The sequence below is a fragment of the Nansenia antarctica genome, assembly GCF_963989245.1.
Source record: "Nansenia antarctica genome assembly, contig: SCAFFOLD_353, whole genome shotgun sequence".
In the NCBI taxonomy this organism is placed as follows: domain Eukaryota; kingdom Metazoa; phylum Chordata; class Actinopteri; order Argentiniformes; family Microstomatidae; genus Nansenia; species Nansenia antarctica.
In genome coordinates this window covers 32,173-55,545 of record NW_027662746.1, presented here as the reverse complement: position 1 = coordinate 55,545, position 23,373 = coordinate 32,173, and the positions used below count along the sequence as shown (strand labels likewise).

The following is a 23,373-nucleotide window of genomic DNA, read 5'->3' as shown; positions in this document are numbered from 1 at the left end:
ATGGGGGAGGACACAGTGGTAGTTGTGTTACTGCAGGAAAACAGTGTTTTTGTGTGTGGAGGCCCTGTGTGCTTTGGCATTGGTTTGTACTGACTGATTTCCGCCCTTTTCTCTCTCTCTCTCTCTCTCTCTCTCTCTCTCTCTCTCTCCTCTCTGTCTCCCTCTCCCCCTTTCAGGTGTTTTGGGGCCACTGTATCAATGCTCTGATCCATTCAATCATTCTCTTCTGGTTTCCCCTCAAAGTGTTGGAGCATGGTGAGTACTAAGTGAGTTGTGTGTGTGAGTGGGCACTTCAGTCTACCTTAAGTGGACTGGGTCCAACTCCAGTTGTGAAAGACCATTTTCTTTATGAAATATTATACCTAGATTTAAAGCAAGCTCCTATCTTGAGTCTCATTGTTAATCCACAACAGAGGTCAAATAAGCACACAGCCCCGTGCTGATCCCACTCTCAGTGCACGTTCTCGAGGCCACATGTCTGAGTATGTGTCCTGTGTCTCCTCAGACTCACCCTTTAGTAACGGCCATGGCACTGACTACCTGTTCGTAGGGAACATTGTCTACACGGTAAGCACAGTCCTCGTGTGTGTGTGTGTGTGTGTGTGTGTGTCTGTTTGTGTGTGTGTGTGTGTTTATGCGTGTGTGTGTGTGTGTGTGTGTGTGTGTGTGTGTGTGTGTGTGTGTTTATGCGTGTGTGTTTATGCGTGTGTGTGTATGCTCTAGAATCTCACCATAAAACCAGTAATGAAAAGCCCTCTTGGGATTGTCTCTCCATCCCCCCCCTCTTTCACTCCCTTCATCACTCTGTTCCTTACATTTAGTGTGTGTGTGTGTGTGTGTGTGTGTGTGTGTGTGTGTGTGTGTGTGTGCGTGTGCGTGTGTGTGTGTGTGTGTGTGTGTGTGTGTGCGTGTGTGCGACTGTTTGTGTGTGTTTGTGTGTGTGTTTAGACTGCTGAGTGTTTTAACAGGCATTGTTGAGTTTCCATTCTATCATTATAGATGTTTATTATCTCTGGAGATAATAAATTGTGAGCTAACCCTCTGTCTCTCTCGTCTCTCTCTCTCTCTCTCTCCCTCAATCTCTCTCTGTCTCTCCCCCTCAATCTCTCTGTCTCTCTCTCTCTCTCTCTCTCTCTCTCTCTCTCTCTCTCTCTGCAGTATGTCGTAGTAACAGTATGTTTGAAGGCTGGTATGGAGACCACAGCCTGGACCAAGGTAGCGAGGCCGACTCCTTCACCTTCCACAACACACACACATCCTGTTCCCCACAGATAACTCCACCACCACCCACCATACACTTACATGCCCCTCACAATCCCAACACACACACACACACACACACACACACACTATTACATTAGTGGAGGGTGAGGAGGTGGTGTTAGTGTGGGGTGAGGGTGGGGGGTTGGGGGGGGGTTAGTGGAGGGTGAGGGTGGGGGGTTGGGGGGGGTTAGTTGAGGGTGAGGAGGTGGAGTTAGTGGAGGGGAGGGTGGGCGGGTTAGTGGAGGGGGTGGGGGTTAGTAGAGGGTGAGGGTGGGGGGGTGAGGTGGAGGATGAGGGTGGGGGGTTAGTGGGAGGGTGGGGGTGGGGGGGTTAGGTGAGGGTGAGGAGGTGGGGGGGTTAGTGGAGGGTGAGGGTGGGGGGGTAGGAGGTGTGGAGGAGGTGGAGGGTGAGGGTGAGGAGGTGGTGGGGAGGTAGTAGTAGAGGGGGTGGGGGGTTAGTGGAGGGTGAGGGTGGGGTTAGTGGAGGGTGAGGGTGGGAGGGTGGGGGGTTAGTGGAGGGTGAGGAGGTGGGGGGGTTAGTTGAGGGTGAGGTGAGGGGTGGGGGTTAGTTGAGGGTGAGGGTGAGGAGGTGGGGGGGTTAGTTGAGGGTGAGGGTGAGGAGGTGGGGGGGTTAGTTGAGGGTGAGGGTGAGGAGGTGGGGGGTTAGTGGAGGGTGAGGGTGAGGAGGTGGGGGGTTAGTGGAGGGTGAGGGTGAGGAGGTGGGGGGTTAGTGTAGGGTGAGGTGTGAGGAGGTGGGGGGTGAGTGGAGAGGTGAGGAGGTGGGGGAGGTGAGTGGAGGGTGAGGGGGTGGGGGTGAGTGGAGGATGAAGGTGAGGAGGGTGGGGGGTTAGTGGAGGGTGAGGGTGGGGGGTTAGTGGAGGGTGAGAGGGGGGCGTTGACACCCCCCATCCCTTCAGCTGTCCACACAGCAGCCCCCGGTAATGAAGCAGGGTCCCACTGGAATTCACACAGTGTCCTCTTACACAGCCTCAGAGAGAGAGGGGAGGGGGAGGGGAGGGGAGGGGAGGGGAGGGGAGACAGGGACTCTCAGGGACAAGGTTGTCTATATTCAGTCTGTCTGTGTGTAACTGTAAACTAACTATGTGACCTCGCTCCCTCTCCCTTTCATCTTCTCCATATCTCCTCCCTTCTTTCTCTTGCTCTCTCTCCCCCCCATCTCTGTCTCTCTCTCTCTCTCCCCCCCTGCCCCCACCTCCCCCTCGTGTAGTTCTCTCACCTGGCTGTGTGGGGCAGTATGGTGCTCTGGATGCTCTTCTTTGCCGTCTACTCAGCCATCTGGCCGTCCATCCCCATCGCTCCTGACATGCTGGGCCAGGCAAGTGCTCCCCGAACCTCCCCTCTCCCCCCCACGGCATGTGTCACCTCAATGCCCCCTCTCCCTCCTCCCCCACCCCCCGGCGCCTGGCCGGCTCACCTCCTGGGTGTTCCATGTCAGCACTGCTGGAGTTCCCCCGGCCAGATTTATGCCCCGCCGCCGTCCCCGATCTCCAGGCTCCCTGCACCTGCCGCTCTTGTCACCCGAGACCCAGGCTTTTTTACGGCCTCCTCTGGAAGTGTTGACTCAAGCGGGTGTGCTGCTGCCGGGCTGGGATGGGATTGGATGGGGCAGAGGCGGGGGGGGGGCGGTTGGGGGGTAGGATAGGGCAGTGTAGGGTGAATCCCTGAAGTCCATGTTGGGGGTGGGGGTGGGGTGGGGGGGGGGGGGATTGGGAACAGTGGTACCCCACTGTGCGGATGGAGACTTGGGGGGAGTGTGTGGGGGGGGGGGGGGGCGGTTGTTTGAGGCTCTTCAGACCCATTAATTCAATTTGTGTCAGAAATCAGGAATGTGCTCAAATAACTTTGCAGCTGCTCGGTCCAACTGGGGAACAGAGACAGACACTCCCCCCCCCCCCCCCCCCCCCCCACCTCCAAGCCCTTTATCTGCCCCTGAAACAAGCCAATTACCTCCTCTCTCCCCCTCTCCCCCTTCTATCTATTTGTCCATAGGAGATAAATAGTAAGACTGTGCTCCACCCAGACTGATGTGTGTAATAATGCTGTGTGTGTGTGTGTGTGTGTGTGTGTGTGTGTGTGTGTGTGTGTGTGTGTGTGTGTGTGTGTGTGTGTGTGTGTGTGTGTGTGTGTGTGTGTGTGTGTGTGTGTTATGAATGTTTTGTCAGAGACGGACAGTATGTGTTTGTGTGTGTGCAATCACGTGCTCGTGCGTGCGTGCGTGCATGTGTGTGATGCAGACACTGAATGCGTGTGTGTGTGTTGTCTGAGTGTCTCTGTCTGGGTGTGTTTCCAGCTGTCACAGCAGGGAATGTTTCCTAATGGTTTGGGGATTCAGTCCGGAGATTTCCCTGGAGAATGTCGGCTCTGCTGGACCAAACTGTCTCAGAGTCTTAGAACCAGGGTGGAAGGAAGGAAGGAAGGAAGGAAGGAAGGAAGGAAGGATCACACAACTTCAATGTGAATGTGTGTGAGAGGAGGAGAAGAAGAGATGGTCCGGTGGTGCACAGAGAGTTGTAAATAAGAGAGAGATAAATAGAGAGAAGGAGTGATAGACAGAGAGAGGGGGGGGTAGAATCAGTCCGAGACACTGATTTGTTGGATGATTAACCCCTGGAGACATGCTGAGGGGGAGGTCAAAGGTCAACGAGGCTGGCTGTGCAGCTGGACCAGAGAGAGAGGCTCCTTTGATTACTCAATGATGCGTTTCTGTCTAATAAATAGCGTTGCAGGAGTGTTGTGTTAACTGTGTGTGTGTGTGTGTGTGTGTGTTGCAGGCTGGCAGGGTGATGCAGTGCTGGCACTTCTGGCTGGGTCTGATCCTGGTCCCAGCTGCCTGTTTACTCAAAGACTTTGCCTGGAACGCGTGAGTAACACATGTATAGCGCACAAGTAACGTAGAGTACACACAGACACACGTTCTTATTAGGGCTGTCAACGTTAACGCTCGCGATTAATCTTAACGTGTTAAGTGTTAAGCGTTTTAATGCTTTTAATCCTATTACCAAGTTCTACTGACGTGTGGCGTCGACCCCGCTACCTCTCGCATGCTAAGCGAGCGCTCTACCGTTCCCCTATATCCCCCGTATACTTTAACCCGTGACCTTAGTTTATGTAGGAGCTTAAATATAAATGTACACTATCGAGAATGAAAATAACAGTGATCGGATTGAAGAAAAAAAACTGTCTGAAAGCAAGACATTTTGTCAGACTTCTTCTAGTCTTTGGAGACTACTTCTCCACTTGCTGAAGTACTGAAAGTCGGAACAGCGCCACAAAATCAACCAGTGGTCGAAGATATGTGTGGTGGCCTGGGAAAACCCGTCGGATGTCGCTGGCGTTCGTTTGTGGCAAAGAGCAAATATAGATGGAAATCGCGCTTTTGATATTATGTGTTATTCTAGTACTTCGAACTCCATACTACATTATGGTGAATAAACATTTTAAGAAAACAAAAGAGAAAGTACTTATTTGGATGTTTTTGTGGCGGGTAGTTTGCTAGCGAAACAACATCACGTTGAACGTGTCTCATTCTCAGTTAAGCAACGCACGCACACATGAGCGAAAGGAGAGACGATACTTCCACCTGTGTTATTGCCAGTTTACTGATGCTCACAATAAGCATAATCACCTGTACTGTAGCAATGACAATGAAGACCATTCATAAAGTAATAAAATCTTAACTAGAAGACACACAAATGGATCTGTCCCTCGCATACAGACGAGGCGAGCAGACTACCACCGCATCACAAGCAGACAAACGAGACCGGCCGATCTGCATAGGCTCCTCCCCCGACCCGGAGGAGAAAGGGGAGGATTTCTCCCCTTTCACTTTTTTTGACATGCTACATTAAAATGCTCATAACTTTTTAAAATAAAGGGCTATCTCAGTCATTCAACCAGTTATGAATAGCTGAGAACTTCTAATTTATGGAAATATAAAAAAATGAAAATGTCAAAATGCCACCATGTGAAGGGTTTTCCCAGGCCACCACACATATAATACATCATAGTATGGTAGTGAAGTCTACCATGACAATGAATGGGGAAAGGTTATGGGAGTTTCAGAGTAACTTTTTGTTTGTTTGTTTTATCTCCCCCCCAAAATACAAGTAAATACTAGTATTTTAAACTTGTGATTAATCATGATTAATCTTACTGTATATGAACCACCCACCCACCCAAACACACAGCATGTGTGCATCGACTTGCTGAAACATTGCACCACCATCACATAAAACACTATCCTTTTCGGTCTCTTGTGTGTTTGTGTATATGCCTATAACCGTGTGTGTGTGTGTGTGTGTGTGTGTGTGTGTGTGTGTGTGTGTGTGTGGTGTAGGGGGCGTCGCACTGTGAAGAAGACTCTTCTGGAGGAGGTGCAGGAGTTAGAGGCGAGGGCCGTGGACCCGGGAGCCGCCGTGCTCCGAGACGCCAGCGGCCGCAGGTGAGGCACAATGCATCATGGGGTGGGGGCGGAGGGCCGCACCCAAGGCTTCTAGACTCGCGTCATATTCGCGTCATAGTCGTGTCCCATGTACATGTATGTCCAATGGTTGACGTTGTCACGTGTGACGTGTTCACATCATACTCATATCATTATCGTGCCCCATATCCCAGGTCATAATTAAGTTGTTTGTTTGTTTGTTGTTTTGATGTATGTGCCTTTTTCTATGAGTGTTTTGTGTAAGGGAGAAGAACAGTGATGTAACTATGGCATTCTTAACCCCCCGGTTAAACCCCGGTTGAACCGTTTGCAGGGCCGAAGCCAAAGGTGAGGTCCCTTGACCCAAGAGCTCAGGGCACAGACACACTGCACACACAGGTAGCACCTGCCTGGGTTTGACCTGTCTGGGTTTGACCTGTCTGTGTCATCTATGACCTCTGACTTCTGACCTGTGTGCCCTTCTCTGCAAGGCCTTGGAGTGACCCCCCCCATTCACCCTCACCGCATCCCCCTCTCACTCACCCACCTTTTGCCCTCATTCTCATCTCATATGCCACCTCTTTCTCTCTCTCTGTCTCTCTGTCTCTCTCTCTCTCTCTATCCTATCCCCTCTCACCATCTCTCTTTCCCTGTTGTTTCTCTCTCTCTCAGATGGTGGAACATTTTGAACTGCTGTAAGAACCTGGTGTGTTTATTGGGTTTTTACGTAGCTCCTGTGACTGTGCAGTAGAGCGAGTAACCCTGTGTGTGCATATGTGCGCGTGTGTGTGTCCTTGTTTACAGTTTGTATGGAGATAATGCTAGATTAGGTTTCAGACTCAAGAAATGATTAGAGTTGGTAGTGATGGAGACGAATGGGCGGAGGTGTCGGCTTCTGAGGGGGTGTATGTAGAGTGTGTGTGTCCTGTGTCTGGGTGTTGGATGAGGTATGGATGGTGGTGGTCAGACACTGAGACAGGCGTTGCAGGGCGCACCCTTGGATGGAGCTGGAGAGTTGCTGAGGGACAGGGAGGTGTTTTTCATGGATAAGGATACACACACACACACACACACACACATATAGTATCTCCTGGCCCCAGGGTGAAGAGCTTGTCCTGGGCTGACCCCCCACTCCCCAACCACAGCATGGGGAAACTCAAGAGGTGGAGTTCCGGAGAGGAACAGAGGGGAGAGAGGCACACATCTGTGTTTGTATTTGATAGGGCTCTGGGATCTGGCGCTAAAGGAAAAGTTATAGGACGGAAGAATCTCTGGGGAGCGCGGTGCGTCCTTGGACCGTTTTGGAGAGTTTCACCCCCTCTGAGAGAGAGACAGAGACACAGAGAGAGAGAGAGAAAGACAGACAGGTGGAGAGAGAGAGAGACAGGTAGAGAGAGGTAGAGAGAGATAGAGAGAGACACAGACAGGGAGACAGAGAGACAGAGAGACAGAGAGAGAGAGACAGGCAGACAGACAGACAGGGAGAGAGAGAGACACACAGAGAGAGAGAGAGACAGACAGACAGGTAGAGAGAGAGAGCAAGAGAGAGACAGACAGACAGGTTGAGAGAGAGACAGACACACACTATAGGGGACGGTCATAAGACTACAGATGGGCCTCTCCTTAGGTATCTGTCTCCCCCTTCCTCTCTGGGTTTATCTACTCTCCCCGTCATCCGTTTAGCAGGCCTCATTTTCTTTGGCCACCGATATAGGCTTGCAAAAACAACAACTGTCTTCTTCAAACGTTTTGCACGCCAAACATAATGGGTTTAGAGGGGCTCCCAGTGGTAACTTAACAACTCGGTCCCAACTGCTTACTGGGAACCGTAAACCTTTCGAAGCCTGGCTACGGGCCACGCTCTCTGTGGATCGGATCAGTGCCCCCTCTGCACGAAGGCCCGGGGTAGACCCTGCTCATGTGATTTAAGGCCTCATTGCTCCGCCTGATCGAGGACGGAACCTTCCGTATCCCTCTGAGGGACCACCAGATTATTCCTGGGAAGCTTCCTGTTGTCGTTAGAATGTTTTTGGATTCTGTTGTCGACTGGAAGGTTTTTATTTGGGGGGAGGGGGAGGGGGAGGGGGGGGGACCAGGGAGCCAAGTGTAGCCATCAGAGAAGAGGAGGAGGGGGAAGGGGAGGAGGATTGGGGGGAGGGGATGAAGGTGTGTGTCTCTGTGTGGGTGTGTGTCTGTGTGTGTGTGTGTGTATTAACGAGGGCTGGAATGGGCCTAGTTATTTTTGGTCACGAGAGAGAGGAGCCGTGACGGCGTGTGGTCTGGGAACAGAGGGTCTAGTCTTCCTGGAGAGAGGGGGAGGGAGGGAGGGAGGGAGGGAGGAGGGAGGGAGGTGGTGGTGGTGGTGGTGGTGGGGGGGAGGACTGAACATGGCCGTCTGTTCACTCTGCAGTCAAGATCATGAGATGCTCTAGTATGTCAATCTGGTCCACTCCAGCCAGTGAAGACTCAACACCCCCCCCCCCCCCCAGTTTAAAACCAACCCCTCGTCCTCGAGCCGTACAAACGCCCCTAGCTCTGCTTCACCCTCGACCAACTGTCCAGAAAAATTCCGGAACACTCACCACCTAGAGTGCCTAGTGTTTTATGTGGTATTTTTCCCCCTAGCAACAATACTTTGATTGGCTACAGAATGAAGCATCGTCACCTATTCATTTCTGGCGAATAAAGTCACTCAAAGGCACTCTACGACATTGACATTTTTCGGTGACTGTGTTCACTGTTCACCCATCGGCACTAAATGAGTTAAACCCTCATCCTCTTCCGTCAGATCGACGAGGGGGGTTTGGTTTCAGACTGGGTGATAGGAGGTATTATCTCCTCCCCCCCCCTTTCCTTCCTGACCATGGACCTCCAACAACATGATGGGGGGTCTCAGCGCCATGGCTGGAGCCCGTCCCCGTCATTCCTCCTGTCGTCCTGGTCATAAAGGAAAGTAGAGGAGGAATATTTCTGGTTGAATATTTTGGACAGAAACTCACAGGAGTAATCAGTCCCTCCTTCTCCTGTGCTGTGATTGGTCGCTTGTGTTGTCATTATGAATGGAGACTCCCCCCCCCACCCTGTGGTTGTTGGTGCTGTGACATATCACTCAGTGCGGGTGGGGTGTGTGTGTGTGTGTGTGGGGGTGGGGGGGTGTGTGTGGGTGTTTTTTCTGTGATTGATGGAGTAACCTGTCTTTCAACTCTCCTCCTCCTCCAGTCTGAACGAACGTGCCCACCTGCTGACGAGGGTCTTTAGGAAAGCCCCCTCCAGCGTGGGCCGCTCCAACTCTGTGCAGCAGACCGTGTCACGTGAGTGTCGTCTGCTGGGACCCGGTCCAGACACACACACACACACACACACACACACACACACACAGTACAGAACCCTCAGGACCTGATCCAGTCTCACACACACACAGTACAGAACCCTCAGGAGCTGATCCAGTCTCACACACACACACACACACACACACACACACACACACACACATACATATACACACACACACACACATATACACACACACACACACATATACACACACACACACACATATACACACACACACACACACACAGTACAGAACCCTCAGGAGCTGATCCAGTCTCTCACACACACACACACACACACACACACACACACACACACACACACACACACACACACACACACATACATATACACACACACACACATACATACATACATACACACACACACACGGACAGTCCTCTAACATGATGTACACGCCCCTCCCTTCACTGACACGCAGTGGAGCCCCTAGACTTTTGGGGGCCCTAAGCAAACAACATTATGGAGGCCCCTGGTAAGGGTCTTAGGCGGGTGACGATGTGGAAACTTTTAAATTTATTTATTTCCCTGACACTAAAATATAATACGGTTTTACGAAGTTCGCGCATATGCGCGCGCTCGTGTGTGTAAGTAAAAAAACAGTCTGAAACAAAGGAATTCATTATAAATGTCATAATGTATTAATTAACAGTCACACACACGTCCGAGTATTTGATCAACAAAGGAGCCATGTGTAGTAACATCAAATTGGAGCAATATAAATAATGAAATATCAACTCACAATGGTGCTTATTAGAACTCTTAACACACTTACATTCTGAAACTGCTGGTGTTTTCACATTCTGAAACAGAAACATTAATATGTAATATCAAACAGAGCAAGAACAACAAATAAATAAACAAATGAATCAAAAAATCAATAAACAAGTATTCTGAAACCGCTGGTGTTCTTATTTACATTTTACATGACTCCACTGGGTCTGTCTGTCTGCCTGCCTGCTTGTCTGTCTGTCTGTCTGTAGTTCTTCATTTGATTTGCTGTGTAATAGCTAAGCTCTTTCTGGGCTCTGATATCATGAGGGGAATGTAAACGCAGCATTTAAGTAATCACTTAATGACATGGGGAGCTTGGGGGGGATTGGTCTGCACTCTGGTACCCCTTTTAACCTATTTAGGCGCTATGCAGTATCAACTGAAGAACTACAAATCCCTGATGACAGGGAGATGACGTATGACTGCTATGATGAATCAACCCCTATTTCATTAATTTTCTCTATATAACGACGTCGATCATTGATCGGCAATGACACTATATAATAGTTTGCCTAACTGGCCATCGGATTTGGGCTCCTAATATCTAAAAAGCACTACGGTTTTCTTATTTTATCGGATTAAAGTAGCGAAGACCAGAAATTCCCATTGACCGCCAGGCAAACTTCTACTCTTCTATCACCCAAAAAGGGGCGTGGACATTACGGGAGGGGAAAGTACCCGCATGCGTTGCTCTGATGAATGTCCGTGGTGTTATAGATCATATAATAACGCCGTAATTGCAGGGAATACTTTACCAAACTAGCTATTTCACAATGAAAAGTAGTTAAACTCTTAACTACCCTCATATTGTTTAGCTTGTCAAACTAAAACTGTCCTTGGATGAATGTATGCGCAGCGCGAGCAGACTCAGAGCGACTGAACGCTGAATGCCATGATTTCCAGTGAAAATACATTCATCCAAGGACAGTTTTAGTTTGACAAAAAGGCCCTTTTTGTTTGGTGGCCCCAAGCAATTGCCTTGGTTGCCTCTATGGACGGGGCGCCTCTGCTGACACGCAGTCACACTGAGGAACATGAACCTTCTCTCAGGCTAGATGTTGGAGCACTACAGCTGTGTCTAACTCTCTCTCTCTTTCTTTTTCTTTCTTTCTCTCTCTTCTCTCATTCTTTCTTTACTTCTCTCCCCTTCTCCCTTCCACCCTCTCATTCTCCCCTTCCCTCTACCTCTGCCTGTCTCCCTCCCTCCCTCTCTCTCTCTCTCTCTCTCTCTCTCTCTTCAGATGGCTATGCCTTCTCCCAGGAGGAGCACGGCGTGGTGTCTCAGTCCCAGGTGGTCCGCTCCTACGACACCACCACTCGCCCACAGCGGCCCAGCGTCTAGCCCCGCCCACCTCCCGGCCCCCCCAGCCCCGACCCGTCCGGCATAGCTTGGGGTGTGGGGGGGGGTGACGACAACGGTTGCCAGGGACGGCAGAGGTCGATGGCGAGAGTGGAGAGAGAGAGGACAGACTTTGTGGCCTTACTGGAACACTCTGACCCCTGGAGGTCTCGTTGCTAGGAGCGGAGGCCGTCGCTAGGGCATGGATACGCTGACTTTGGAGGGGGCCAGGGCCATCTATACTGTTTAACCGTGTCTACACAGAAATATATATACACTCACACACACACACACACACACATACAAATGTTACACACATATATCTATATATATCTATATCACACACACATCACACGCATAGACACCAGACACACAGGCATGAGCTGTCATATCCGTACTCAGACATGAGAAATCAAACAAAGAGACTATTATTATTACGTGTTTATCACACAGACTGGCTTCAGTTAACGCTGCTCTGTGTGTTTGTGTGTGTTCCCGTGCGTCCGTGTCTGCCTGTGCATGCGTGTCCGCTCCTACTCGTGCTCCTGTGTGCTCCTGTGTGTGTGTGTGTGTGTGTGTGTGTGTGTGTGTGTGTGTGTGTGTGTGTGTGTGTGTGTGTGTGTGGGGAGTATCTCCATGGCGCCCCCATCTCTTCCTCCTGAGCCGGGGTTTAGCTCATCCGTCATCACCCTGCTGACGGGAGGGGCGTGAGCACTTTAAAATAAACACCAAACACACTGGCCTAGGAGGAATTCTTCTCCCAGACTTCAGGAGAGAGAGAGAAAGAGAGAGGGGGGGTAGGGGGGGGTGTTCCAGCCCTCCTCTATCAGCTCCTACACCCCTACCCACCCCGCCCCCTCCCCTGCCTCCCTACCCCCTCCCCCAGCCTCACTGCCAAAGACCACAGAGATGCCACTGAGGCGGAACCCACACCCAAACTCTCCCACCCCGCCAGGAACCATCCCCCTGCCACCCCCCCCCTTTCTCTCTCATTCTCTCCTTCTCTATATCCCTCTCATTCGCCCCTCTCCCTCTCTCTCTCTGCGGCTCAGCGGCCTCCAGCGTCTCCTCTCCTCCTCCTCACCTACAGCACGTCTCCTCTCGCCTCGATCGACTTTTCCGTTTCCCGTTTTATTCCGACGCTCCTGTGATTCCTCGCAAATTCCTGCCTGACGCCCCGGGAAGGCCGAGTTAGCAATAGCCTGGCTTTTAGCGCTTTCTCTCAGTTTGTGGGTTTTCATGACTTGACTTCTTTTATTTTGTTTTTTTGTTAAATAAAATGGACTTGTGTCTCTTGTCTTTTTCTCTTTTAACGGCTGTGTTTTGTTGTCCTTATTTGATATATATATACGGAATCAGTTCACAAAAGGTTTGGTCATGAAACAACTCTAATCGTAAGAGTATCAGAGCCAGTGTTACTAAACTGCTAGGGATTTACAACTGTGCAGTTGCAATGCTGCGGTGTCTGGTGAGGTTCTGTGTGAATCAGTGACGTGAGGTCAATGGTTGGGGAGGCACTGCACTGGCTAGTATTAGACCAGATTTACACAAATGTGTCACGTTCTAATGCTTTGGTCCGCATATCGGGATCTGATGTAATGATTGGACTTTTCTTTCGAAAAATGTGAATACATTTCTGCGTTGTTGCAAATCTGTGACACATTGCTAGTCAACTAATACAGCTTGTTTTGTGAGCCTGCTAACAATGTAAAGTAGTGTTATAGTTAACTAGGTACTAGGTAGTAGTGGGGATTACTCATCGAATCCATTGGCTTGACTAGGGAGTTGAAACGTAGTTCCGTGTTTCAAAAGAAAAGTCTGAACATTTTGATTGGTTGCCAATATGAGGCCCAAAAGACTAGAACGTGTCACAAATACGAACCCGATAGAGGTAGCTTAAAATAACCATTCAATTGGCAGGTTGCACAATACTATTGGTGACATTGATATGTTTCATATTTCATAGCAGCATTCTTTGCACACACGTACAGGAAACTTCCGTATTCGATTCACGATTATCACTATTCACAATCATTCAACACACATGAAAATATATATTGCATGGTCTTACCTTTACATTTTACATTTTGGGCATTTAGCAGACGCCTTATTCCAAAGCGACTTACAATCGATACACTTGTAAATGAAAGTGAAAATAACATTTCCACATATAACAAATTATTGGAATCGTACAGAAATTACATTTATAACACAGATAAGTGGAACATCTTTTTTAACAGCTATTTTCATTGGAGTATGACAGGTAGCATGTCTGAACTCTATAAGAAGGACGTTTCAGTAACAGGAATGTAAGGGTCAGGTTGTTTTTTTTCCTCAATTGGAGCCATGCCTCAGACACTTAACTAACTGAAACTAATTAGAACACATGAAGTGCCCACTGGGAGAGCGATTTACCAGTGTGGGATTGAGGTTTACTGAGCAGAGGTGTATGTTAGGCTCAGTGGAGGCTGGTGACTTCCAGAATTGAGCAGGCCAATTTTTTTTCCGCTTGCTCGCTTCACTCGCGATGGAATGTTCCCTGTTCTTCTTATCTGTCTTTGTTAAAAATTATTAATTTGTGTTTGGCGGTACTGAAGGGATTGGGACACTCTCAGGATGGTGGATGAAGCAGGATGAAGCAGCTTTTATTGCCTGCACAATGGGTCATCAAATAAACAAAACAATTGGCATGAATCTCTGGTCCGCCTGCAGCAGCTATTGATTGATTGAAAACCTTTATTGTCCCCAATGGGGAAATTTTGTTGTCAAACAGCTCAGTTAGGGCAGAAAACATTCAATACAGAAAACAGAAAACATTCAATAAAATACATAAAACAGTGGAGGCTCAATAAGTAAAAAGTTCCAGCTCCAGGTCTCCCCCACCCTGCAGGGCCTGGTTGTAGAGTCGGAGTGCAGCTGGAACAAAGGACTGTCCAAATCTTTTTGTACTTTGACGGGGGAGAACAAATCTGTGGCTGAACTTGCTCCTCATCCCCGCCAGCTCGCAGTACATCGGGTGGGAGGGATTGGCCAGCATTGTCCCTATTGTCCCTTCTGCTCAGGCTCACAACATTCACCACAACATACTACATGCAATCAATGACATGTCAAAAGCACTCAAACACTATGTCAATCAGACACACAACATACAATTCAGAACAATACTTCATCCATATCTAATATTTATCCTGCAGAACAGCACTCATACGCGTGTGGCGGAAAAAGGTACTACACGGAGGCCAGGTCTCCTGTGCCCACCCATTTTCAGTGATTTGGCCAATCACATATTGCCATGAAAAAAATTGCATTACATTGACTTCTATGAGAAACCACTTTCCGACAGGAGGCCTGGCCTCCGTGTAGTACCTTTTTCCGCCACACGCGTGTATGAGTGCTGTTCTGCAGGATAAATATTAGAAATGGATGAAGTATTGTTCTGAATTGTATGTTGTGTGTCTGATAAAAAATATAATTATTGCTTTTTTAAATCTCTCTCTCTTCTCTCAAATTATTGGGGAGGCCAGGCCTCCTCCACCTCTATGGAGGAGCCTCCACTGGTTAGGCTGTAGCGTAGCGTAGTAGGGGGCCACACGGGAGAAAGTCAGAAAAGGATGATGGGGGAGGATGAGAAATAAGGACACTTGTGTCAAGAGAACCAAGGCTGATTTCACACAGAGAGAGAGAGAGAGAAACTGTTAAAGTGAATGTAGTGAATGTATACCTGTGTGTGTGTGTCAGGTGTGTATACTACCCGGGGAGACTGGCAGAGGTAGAAATCGGAGGACTGGACACTGATACTGTTCCTCATTCCATTCCATGCATTACAATAAGCCAATTCTTTACTTCCGCCAGCCTCCCCCAGGTCTACCATACAAAACCGCAGGTCCCCTACGCATCAACATCTCTTCAAAGAGATGATCTATGATCTATGTCATATGTGAACGCAGCCAAGGATCCCACACGCCCACCTTCCTGAACGCGGCCCAGCCCAGGCCCAGTATGGAGAATCCATTCGACTTGCCCCAGCAGGAACCAGAGAGCCGTTTCACCTCCTTCCATCTCTATGATCGCCTCCCTGATGGCCCTCTCCGCTTTCCCCGTTCCCAGAGTTTCCATAGAAACGTGGCCAAAACACAAAGGGCTCAGAGGAAATAAGTCTGTCTGTATGCTCTGTAATAGCTGTGGTTTGTTATGGTCGTCACGCTAGGTGTGGGATGATGTGACAGGTATTTGTGTTGTCTACGGTGGGTGGTAGTTGTTTGTGTGTGTATGTGTGTGTGTGTGTGTGTGTGTGTGTGTGTGTGTGTGTGTGAGTGTGAGTGTGGGTTGGCTGCTCACTCTCTGAGACCGTTTTGTGGTCTGGCCCCTGCTGGCTGTCAGTTTTTACACTCAGTGTGTTGTTTCTGTTGCTCTGGCTCGCGGGCTTGTCTCTAAGCACGTGTAAATCTCCCAGCTCCTCAGAGGACCGGATCAGCCATCAGACGGACACCATGGCAACAGACTCGGTCGGCTCTCTTCGTCACTTACACACGGAACGTGCATGTTGTAGATGCTTACATGGTCCAGGCACAACGAAACAATGACAGAAAACATGACAGTTTTCCACACGGATATTTCTTTATTATGATTGATATGAAAAATGGCACTCCTGCATGAAAGCACCGTATTTCACAGAGAGCAGGGACACATTTCACCTTACTGCACGTACACATGATTGTTTAACACACACACATACACATACACACATACGCACACAATGAAGATCATATTGTGCTTAAATTATGTGGCACACACACAAAAACATTGCTGTGGTTTGGGACTTCAGCTTGCAGACTGAATAAAATGTTCTGGCCCTTCGGGATCCATTATTGGAAAGAGGAGTGCTACCAGTGCCATTACAGGACCGCTTCTAGAAGAGTGCACAGAACCGCGGGAGGTTCAGTCTGGACTTTGTGGCTCTGTCCTTTTTCCGCCCCGCTGAAGTGAAAAGAAATGACTCACAATGCAGGAAATGTCCTGGAACTCTTTTAGCACAACTCCAGTACCTTCCACTAATACATGGCACAGAGGGAGGGTTAAACACACACACACACACACACACACACACACACACATGCACACACCTCTTTCACAGGAGGGTGACTGAGTGAGGGGGAACAGTTGTCAGACAGTTTTTACTGTATAATTAACTTGGCAATCTTCTGAAGGCTGCCGATTGCAGAAACACAGAGAGAAAGCCCAGCAGATCTGTTCTCTCACATACACTCACACACACACCTACTGTGTGTGTGTGTGTGTTCTGTGTGTGTGTGTGTGTGTGTGTGTGTGTGCGTGTGCGTGTGCGTGTTGTGTGTGTTGTGTACATTGTGTGTGTGCCTGTGAGTGTGTGTTTCCGCCCAGGGCAGTGGGTAGGGGGGGAGTGTGTGTAGGGTAGGGGTGGAGCGTCACAGTCTGTGTCCTGTATTCACTTCATTAGAGTTTAAACGGCCTACAGGGAGAGAGGGACTGCTTTTCACATCACACAACCTGCATTTCCCATTACATACTACATATACTCATATACACACATCCTTACGGACTCACACACACACGCACACATACTACATCTGTTAACACACACACACACACACTCACCACATATATACTAAAACACACTCATACTGTAGAAACCGTTCACGTGCACATACAAAACATTGACATACTGTACACATATATCCACATACAAACATACATAAACACACACATTTGCATCCATGAACATTCATTCCATTACAGTACATAAACCGGCCGCATACAAAATGACATTTATAAAACACACACACACACCTCTCTTTGTTTGAATGTCCTTGAATGAGGGCAGTAGGGCAGAGGTCCGTCTGTCCCAGACGCCATCTCACGGGTGTGAGCAGAAGCATTAGGCTCCGCCCTGAGGGTCGTTAGGCTCCGCCCCCGAGGGTCCGCTGGCCAGACTCTCACATGTCACACATCGTTCAGTCACACACGAGTGACGGGGCCCACAATGGCGTGTCCGGCCCCGGTCCCAGGGAGGGTTTTATGAGTCCTTCATGTGAGTCTGACTCACCGTCTCATTCTCTCTCTCTCTCTCTCTCTCTCTCTCTCTCTCTCTCTCTCTCTCTCTCTCTCTCTCTCTCTCTCTCTCTCTCTCTCTCTCTCTCTCTCTCTCTCTCTCTCTCTCTCTCTCTCTCTCTCTCTCTCTCTCTCTGCGTGGGCAAAGCTCCCAAGGTCCCCACCAGATGTATCACACAGTCCTCCCGGGGGTCTGTCACGTCCTCAAACTGTCACCGGCGGATACTTCTGCTCCCCCGTGACGCTGGCCACGCTGGTGGGGGGGTAGGGGGACTGCATCTGTCTGTAGCCCCCCTGGGTGGGGTCCAGGTAGGCAGGGCCGGGAGCCATGGTGTGGGCGTAGCCAATGTACTGGGGGTGGATGAACTGGCCCTGGTGGGGCATGATCTGGGTGGCCTGCTGGCAGTTGAGCACGGAGAAGTTGGTGGGCATGTTGACGAAGACGCTGGCGTCGGGGGGGAGGCAGCAGGAGGCCTGGGCCCGCATCATGGGCTGGGGCATGGGCCGCGGCTGGGCGGGGGGGGCGGAGGAGCTGGAGGAGGTGGCTGTGCTGGACTGACGGGAGGAGGAGCCCCGGGAGGTGCTGGTCATCATGGGGATGGTCTCCAGGAGACGACCCCCGCCTCCTCCTCCTCCTCCTCCTCCACCGCCCCCTGACGACATTTCCTGTTTAGGGCGAAGACAGTTGCAGCAGCACACAGCAACCAGGGAACCGACCAGGACAAAGGCAACGAACACAGAGCCCACGATCAGGAAGGGCACATAGATGGGCACTGCAGAGAGAGAGAGAGAGAGAGAGGGGGGGGGGGGACTCAATCTCACGGTCTGATAAAAAACCATTTTATATACATAAAAAAACTGACGACAAAAAGTGTTTCTTTCCTTCATAACCAAACGTAAAACATGAAAGACGAAGCGATCTTTTGCCGAACCACACCTATCATACATCAATGAGGAGAGTTGAAAGGCTGCAAACTAAAAGTTCAAACGAGCGCTACACCTTTGTGTCTAGAGTCTAGACCTCACCAACTCTCACATGATTGGAGGGGAGAATGAGTGCGACGGAGAGACAGAATAGAAAGAGAGCAAAGAAGAAAGGGAGAGGGAGAGTTGGGCCAGCGACGAGTCCCCAGGGGGGCCCCACTCCCTCATTAGCAGTTATTAACTTTGTTTTGATCTGTTTTAATCCTGCACCCCCAGCTGTGACCCTGCCACCCCCCCCTCCAACGACCCTGCCCTCGTGTGTGTGTGTGTGTGTGTGAGAGTGTGAGTGTGTCTGTGTGTGTGTGTCTGTGTGTGTGTGTGTGTGTGTGTGTGTGTGTGTGTGTGTGTGTGTGTGTGTGTGTCTGTGTCTGTGTGTGTGTGTGTGTGTGTGTGTGTGTGTGTCTGTGTCTGTGTCTGTGTCTGTGTCTGTGTCTGTGTGTGTGTGTGTGTGTGTGTGTGTGTGTCTGTCTGTCTGTCTGTGTGAGAGTGTGAGTGTGTGTGTCTCTGTGTGTGTGTGTGTGTGTGTGTGTGTGTGAGAGAGTGTGAGTGTGTGTGTGCGCGTGTGTGTGTGTGTGTGTGTGTGTGTGTGTGTGTGTGCGCGTGTGTGTGTGCGTGTGTGTGTGTGAGAGCATGCGCGCGTGTATATTGGTTCTTAACATATTTGCTCAGTGAGGCTACATTAAACTAGAGCCTTAAAATAGTTGCAGAGAAGCATTATGACATGCATATTGAAAATGACATTAACGACGCCTGATTTGCTGTCGTTAAACTTTCCATATTACAGGCCTCGTATTATTCCTGTTCCTATTCCTAACACACATACTGTAGTTAAGAAGTAAGTACTGTACCACTCTTCATTGTACCCATATTAAAGGGATAGTTCGCTATTTTAGAACGCATAGTCCGATGGTTCCTTACCTTGAAAGTAATCTATGGGCCAGGAGAAAACGTGATCTCCAATCAGTGGTGGATAAAGTTAGCAATGGCTGTTTACCCGACTCTGAACCATGGATTACAGTTCTCCTGGCTCAATGGCCCATAGAGATATACTTCCAAGGTGAGGAACCATCTGACGTGGGGCTTTCCAGATTAAGCCTAGTTCTGGATTCAAATGGATCATCAATGGAGAAATTCTACTGAAACATGTGATTTGTTCCAGGACACAGGCTTCATCTGTCCTCTGCCCCAGATGGTATAAAACAGTGAACCCTTTAACCTGACTTAACTGGGGTTCCAATGTCTTCTACAATCTACTGTTCACTGTGACAGTGTTGACCATATATCACCCGTGACTCCCCAGATACACCACGCTGTGTGTTAGATCCACATAATTCTATGATAATGAGCATGTAATTTATTCCTCAACAAACCATAAAAGAGTAGTGATGTCATTCTCCCATGAAAGTAAATCAGGACCAGGAAGTAGCTTAGGGTAATTTGAGTGAGTGTTATAATAATAATGAGTGTTACAAAGTCTGTCTGTTGTGAGTGAGTGATGTAAAATGACATTTGTAATTTGTAGCAGTAATTCTTTCACACTGTGGCATGATCAACGGCATTTGCAGAAAGTGTTTAATACTGAACTTATGGGAACATTTTGGTCTCGCTGTAACTTTTGACCCAACAGTGTGTGCTCATGGGGAATGTTGGCAGGAACGGGAGAGTGGCAGGAACAGGGCAGAATTTAGGAGTTTCCCCTCTCACACATACTGTACACACACACACACACACACACACATACACACACACACACACACACACACACAAAATAAGGAACTTGTTGCATTAGAACTGATTTCTTCAGATTTATTGTTCCCCTGGCGAGGTTACTCATTTTCCAGTTTGAATATTCCAAGGTGTTATGGAGTGTAACTGCAACCCAGAGAGAAACTCACACTCTTTTTCTTTTTCATCCTTTCTCTGTAGTCTGCGCGCACACACACACACACACACACACACACACACACACACACACACACATACACACACACACACACACACACACACACATACACACACACACACACACACACACACACTCTCAGACACACAAGAAGCTACTATTTAACACATCAAAAGCCACCAGCTTTGCAAAATAGCTTAATCTTTGAAGCTAAAGTTAACTCTTAAGCCTTTTTTCAATAAGACAATTACATTGACATAGATAGGTTACCAGTACATGAAATGTCCCAGAATTAGGCTACTATCAATTCCCCCTTTAGGCGACTCCACTGAATAATAGCATACAAATACCAACAACTATAGTTAGGCAACAACTGTGTGTTGTGCATTGGTCTGACAAGCATACTAGCAGAATGGTTTATGCCAGGGGTGGAACCATTACAGTATCATGTCTGCTTCCGTGTCTCTTGGAGGGCTATTGTTCCCAGTGGGCCATTAGTCCACACCTGTTGCTGGAGCTGGCTGGGGCGGCCGGGCTTCAGTCATATCAGACCCCACCTCGCTGCTCTTGTTTGGGCATACTATGTGAGGCTGCTTCCTCCCCTCCCAGTGAAGTCCCAGTGGTATTTTGGCTTTCTTGAATCCTATAGCCTACACATGTGTCTGTAGCGCGTTAGTAATTCCCTCACTGTTATTCGTTGACGTGACTGTGTGTATCTTTTGCTTGATGATTAATAGGCTGCCATATGTGCATGAAAAATGGATTATGTAGCCTACAAACTGTGCCTCGCCCGACAAAATATTTCCTTTTTTGTTCTGGGGGTGTTTAAGTTATTTTGGCTGGGCTCCACTGTATGAAAGTGTATATAGCTCTTCCTGGAGTGATAAGGAATGGTTGTTGTAACAAATGACAGGTCATGGTAAGGGGGAGAACATACTGTACAAGAAAGGCACGTGCTCTTATTAGGTATATAACTCACTTTCTTGGAAAGATTCCCGTTATTGCAGGAAATAGTCACATTAGTGCTTGTAAAAAAAATGTGATTGTGCATTTTGACCTATAATGTGTCGTAACGATTTTCCACATAATCTAAAATGTAAGATGCAGCATGGGGAGGCCTGCAACTATTGTAGGAAAAGTCGTGTAAAAAAATATGCCCAAAAGATTAAGAAGGAATGAAATAAACTCGGACCTTGAAGTTGTTCGAAAGCAACGAATCTGCTTTCAATCAAGACGAATGAACAGTTAATGCCATCTGTTATTCCAATCATATCCTATTCTTCGTAAAGTAAAGTCGTTAATAAGTCTTAAATGAGGTTACAATGTGACATTGTCTGGGGGCTTCATGGCTTTTTGTTCTTGTATCCCTATCTGCACTAGGCTGTGTCAAGATTTATATTTTTTTTTTTACCTAAAACCTAAAGCATAGGCCTTTTGCCTATGGTTCCAAAGAGAAGCCACTATAGGGATGGGAATCAACACGCCAGGCTCGGAAATGATACGAGACTTGTTTTATGCACAGGGCTGTCAGCACCGTTGCGAGACACTGGCCAGGACCCGGTCAAGTCCAAACCTGATCCTCGTGGGGACAGCAGCGATGTGAGCTCCGGCTCCACGGTCCCCGCGGCGCGCGTGTGTTACACTCAGAACAAACGCAGCTATTTATAACATTTATAACTGCACCAAGGCACAATTTGCCATTTGTGAGTGAGTGAGTGAGGGGGCAGTTAGCCTTAGGCTTTGGGCAGGGTGTCCTGTCTCCTCTGCAGCTGTCCCTGCCAACTGAGCCTGGATCTCTCTAAGCGATTTATAAGCTCCTATATGATAGAGATACTGGTTGGTTGGTAAAGCAATAACAGCGGCAAGAAAGAGGGATGAAAGTCATTGTGTCATTTAATTTGCTGACATTTTGTGGAGGCTACAGCCAGGGCCTATAGTTCGAGGACAGCTCGCCAATAGTGTGTGCCTACACAGTACACACCCCTCAATTCTTGTTACTTGGAAATGGCACATTTATTACATTAAACAATTTAAACAGGCCAGTATGAAATCTCATTTCAAATCACATTATTTGGAGACAAAGAAAGAGAGCTTTGCCTCGAGTGTTGGAGTTATTAACACTCAGTTCACTGTTCTGAAGTTAGACCAGTGGTTCTCAACCCTCTCCTCTGGGACCCCCAGTCGGAGCGGCTGGGGGTCCCAGAGGAGAGGGTTGAGAACCTCTGAGTTAGACAAAGTTGGGTTTTGTGTTACCTGCGCCCGTGTCCTTGTTCTCTTTGCTGTCATGGCCCGGTTCCTGGGCTCGCTTGTCGTTGTCACACGTCCCCTGGTCCAGACGCGCCTCCGTGCTGGCGCAGCAGTAGCGCAGCTCACATTTCCCGCAGCAGATGATGGCGTCCGCCCCGTCGAACTTCTCCGGACACTGGAAGCCCTCTCTCCAGGTGTCCTGCGTGTCGTGCCAGCCGTGACAGTACTCCCCGCTGGCCTTCACATCGATAATCGCCAGGAGGAGAGTCACAGCTACGGTGACAGACATCGGGACACCTCCACCCCACATCCCAACACTGGGACACTGGATGCGCACTGGGCTAGATTAAACAGTGAGGCTTTATTCACTTCCAGGGTCTAACCTGGTTAACGGGAGTGATACGGTGGATGAATGAAATGAAAGGCACCGAGTCGACAAAGTGGAAGCAAAACAGACAACTTTGACAATTTCATTGGACAGTGAAATTCCTTGGCTGATTCAATATATCCACAATTGTGTCACCAAAAAGCGCTCCTGACAAGTAAGCCTATCCACTGTAACCACAGGATCCCGATACACTTTAGATACGCTGGCTGGGGAAATAAACCATGTTGAAGTGGCCATGAACCGGCACTTAATACTCCAAATTCGAATTCAATCTTAATAAATAGCCTACTGTTTCATAGCGCGTCTATCATGCTCCATACTCCATCTGCGAGCTCTCCTTAGTCCCGGGTAAATCCAACATCAATCCAGGCTGAACGGAACTGTTCAGAGGCTGTTCATGTCTCCTGAAAATACACTTCTCGAATGACTTTCCCCTAGAGATGGAGCCAACACTAGCTTTGCATGTAATCCATACGCGTCTCCAAGTTGTTCTCACGGAATCCCCTCTGTCGACCAGCCTGGCAACTTGTTTTTTCTAATGCATGTTATGTTTTGCGACGTTCTCCAAAACTTTTCTAGGCTACAGTAGGTCTG

General features: G+C 48.8%; 2 protein-coding genes across 3 annotated transcripts; one reads left to right on the top strand and one right to left on the bottom strand.

Moving 5' to 3' along the window:
• The first annotated feature begins 4,058 nt into the window (after positions 1-4,058).
• Positions 4,059-12,117, top strand: LOC308175482 (phospholipid-transporting ATPase IB-like). 2 transcript variants are annotated; one of them, XR_013937958.1, is made up of 5 exons: positions 4,059-4,143; positions 5,620-5,724; positions 8,923-9,014; positions 11,073-11,767; positions 11,800-12,117. XR_013937958.1 is itself a non-coding variant. In XM_080551145.1 (4 exons), the coding sequence occupies exons 1-4, from the start codon at positions 4,067-4,069 to the stop codon at positions 11,171-11,173; spliced, it is 375 nt and encodes a 124-aa protein (XP_080407271.1). In that variant the 5' UTR covers positions 4,059-4,066; the 3' UTR covers positions 11,174-12,117. The 2 variants fall into 2 exon arrangements, 1 of the variants encoding a protein (XP_080407271.1); XM_080551145.1 differs by having other exon boundaries at positions 11,073-12,117.
• Positions 12,118-17,461: 5,344 nt separating this feature from the next.
• Positions 17,462-22,701, bottom strand: shisa2b (shisa family member 2b; the record flags this gene model as incomplete). Its single annotated transcript, XM_080551144.1, has 2 exons — positions 17,462-18,030; positions 22,398-22,701. 2 exons carry the CDS (start codon positions 22,699-22,701, stop codon positions 17,462-17,464), a joined length of 873 nt encoding a protein of 290 aa, XP_080407270.1.
• Between the last annotated feature and the right edge of the window lie 672 nt (positions 22,702-23,373).

What these genes read in the sequence shown, in the direction of transcription:
- LOC308175482 (XM_080551145.1), top strand. Translation starts at nt 4,067, where the DNA reads ATGCAGTGCTGGCACTTCTGGCTGGGTCTGATCCTGGTCCCAGCTGCC. An exon ending in AAAGACTTTGCCTGGAACGC is followed by an intron (nt 4,144 to 5,619) that starts GTGAGTAACACA and finishes TGTGTGGTGTAG; the next exon opens with GGGGCGTCGCACTGTGAAGA. An exon ending in CGAGACGCCAGCGGCCGCAG is followed by an intron (nt 5,725 to 8,922) that starts GTGAGGCACAAT and finishes CTCCTCCTCCAG; the next exon opens with TCTGAACGAACGTGCCCACC.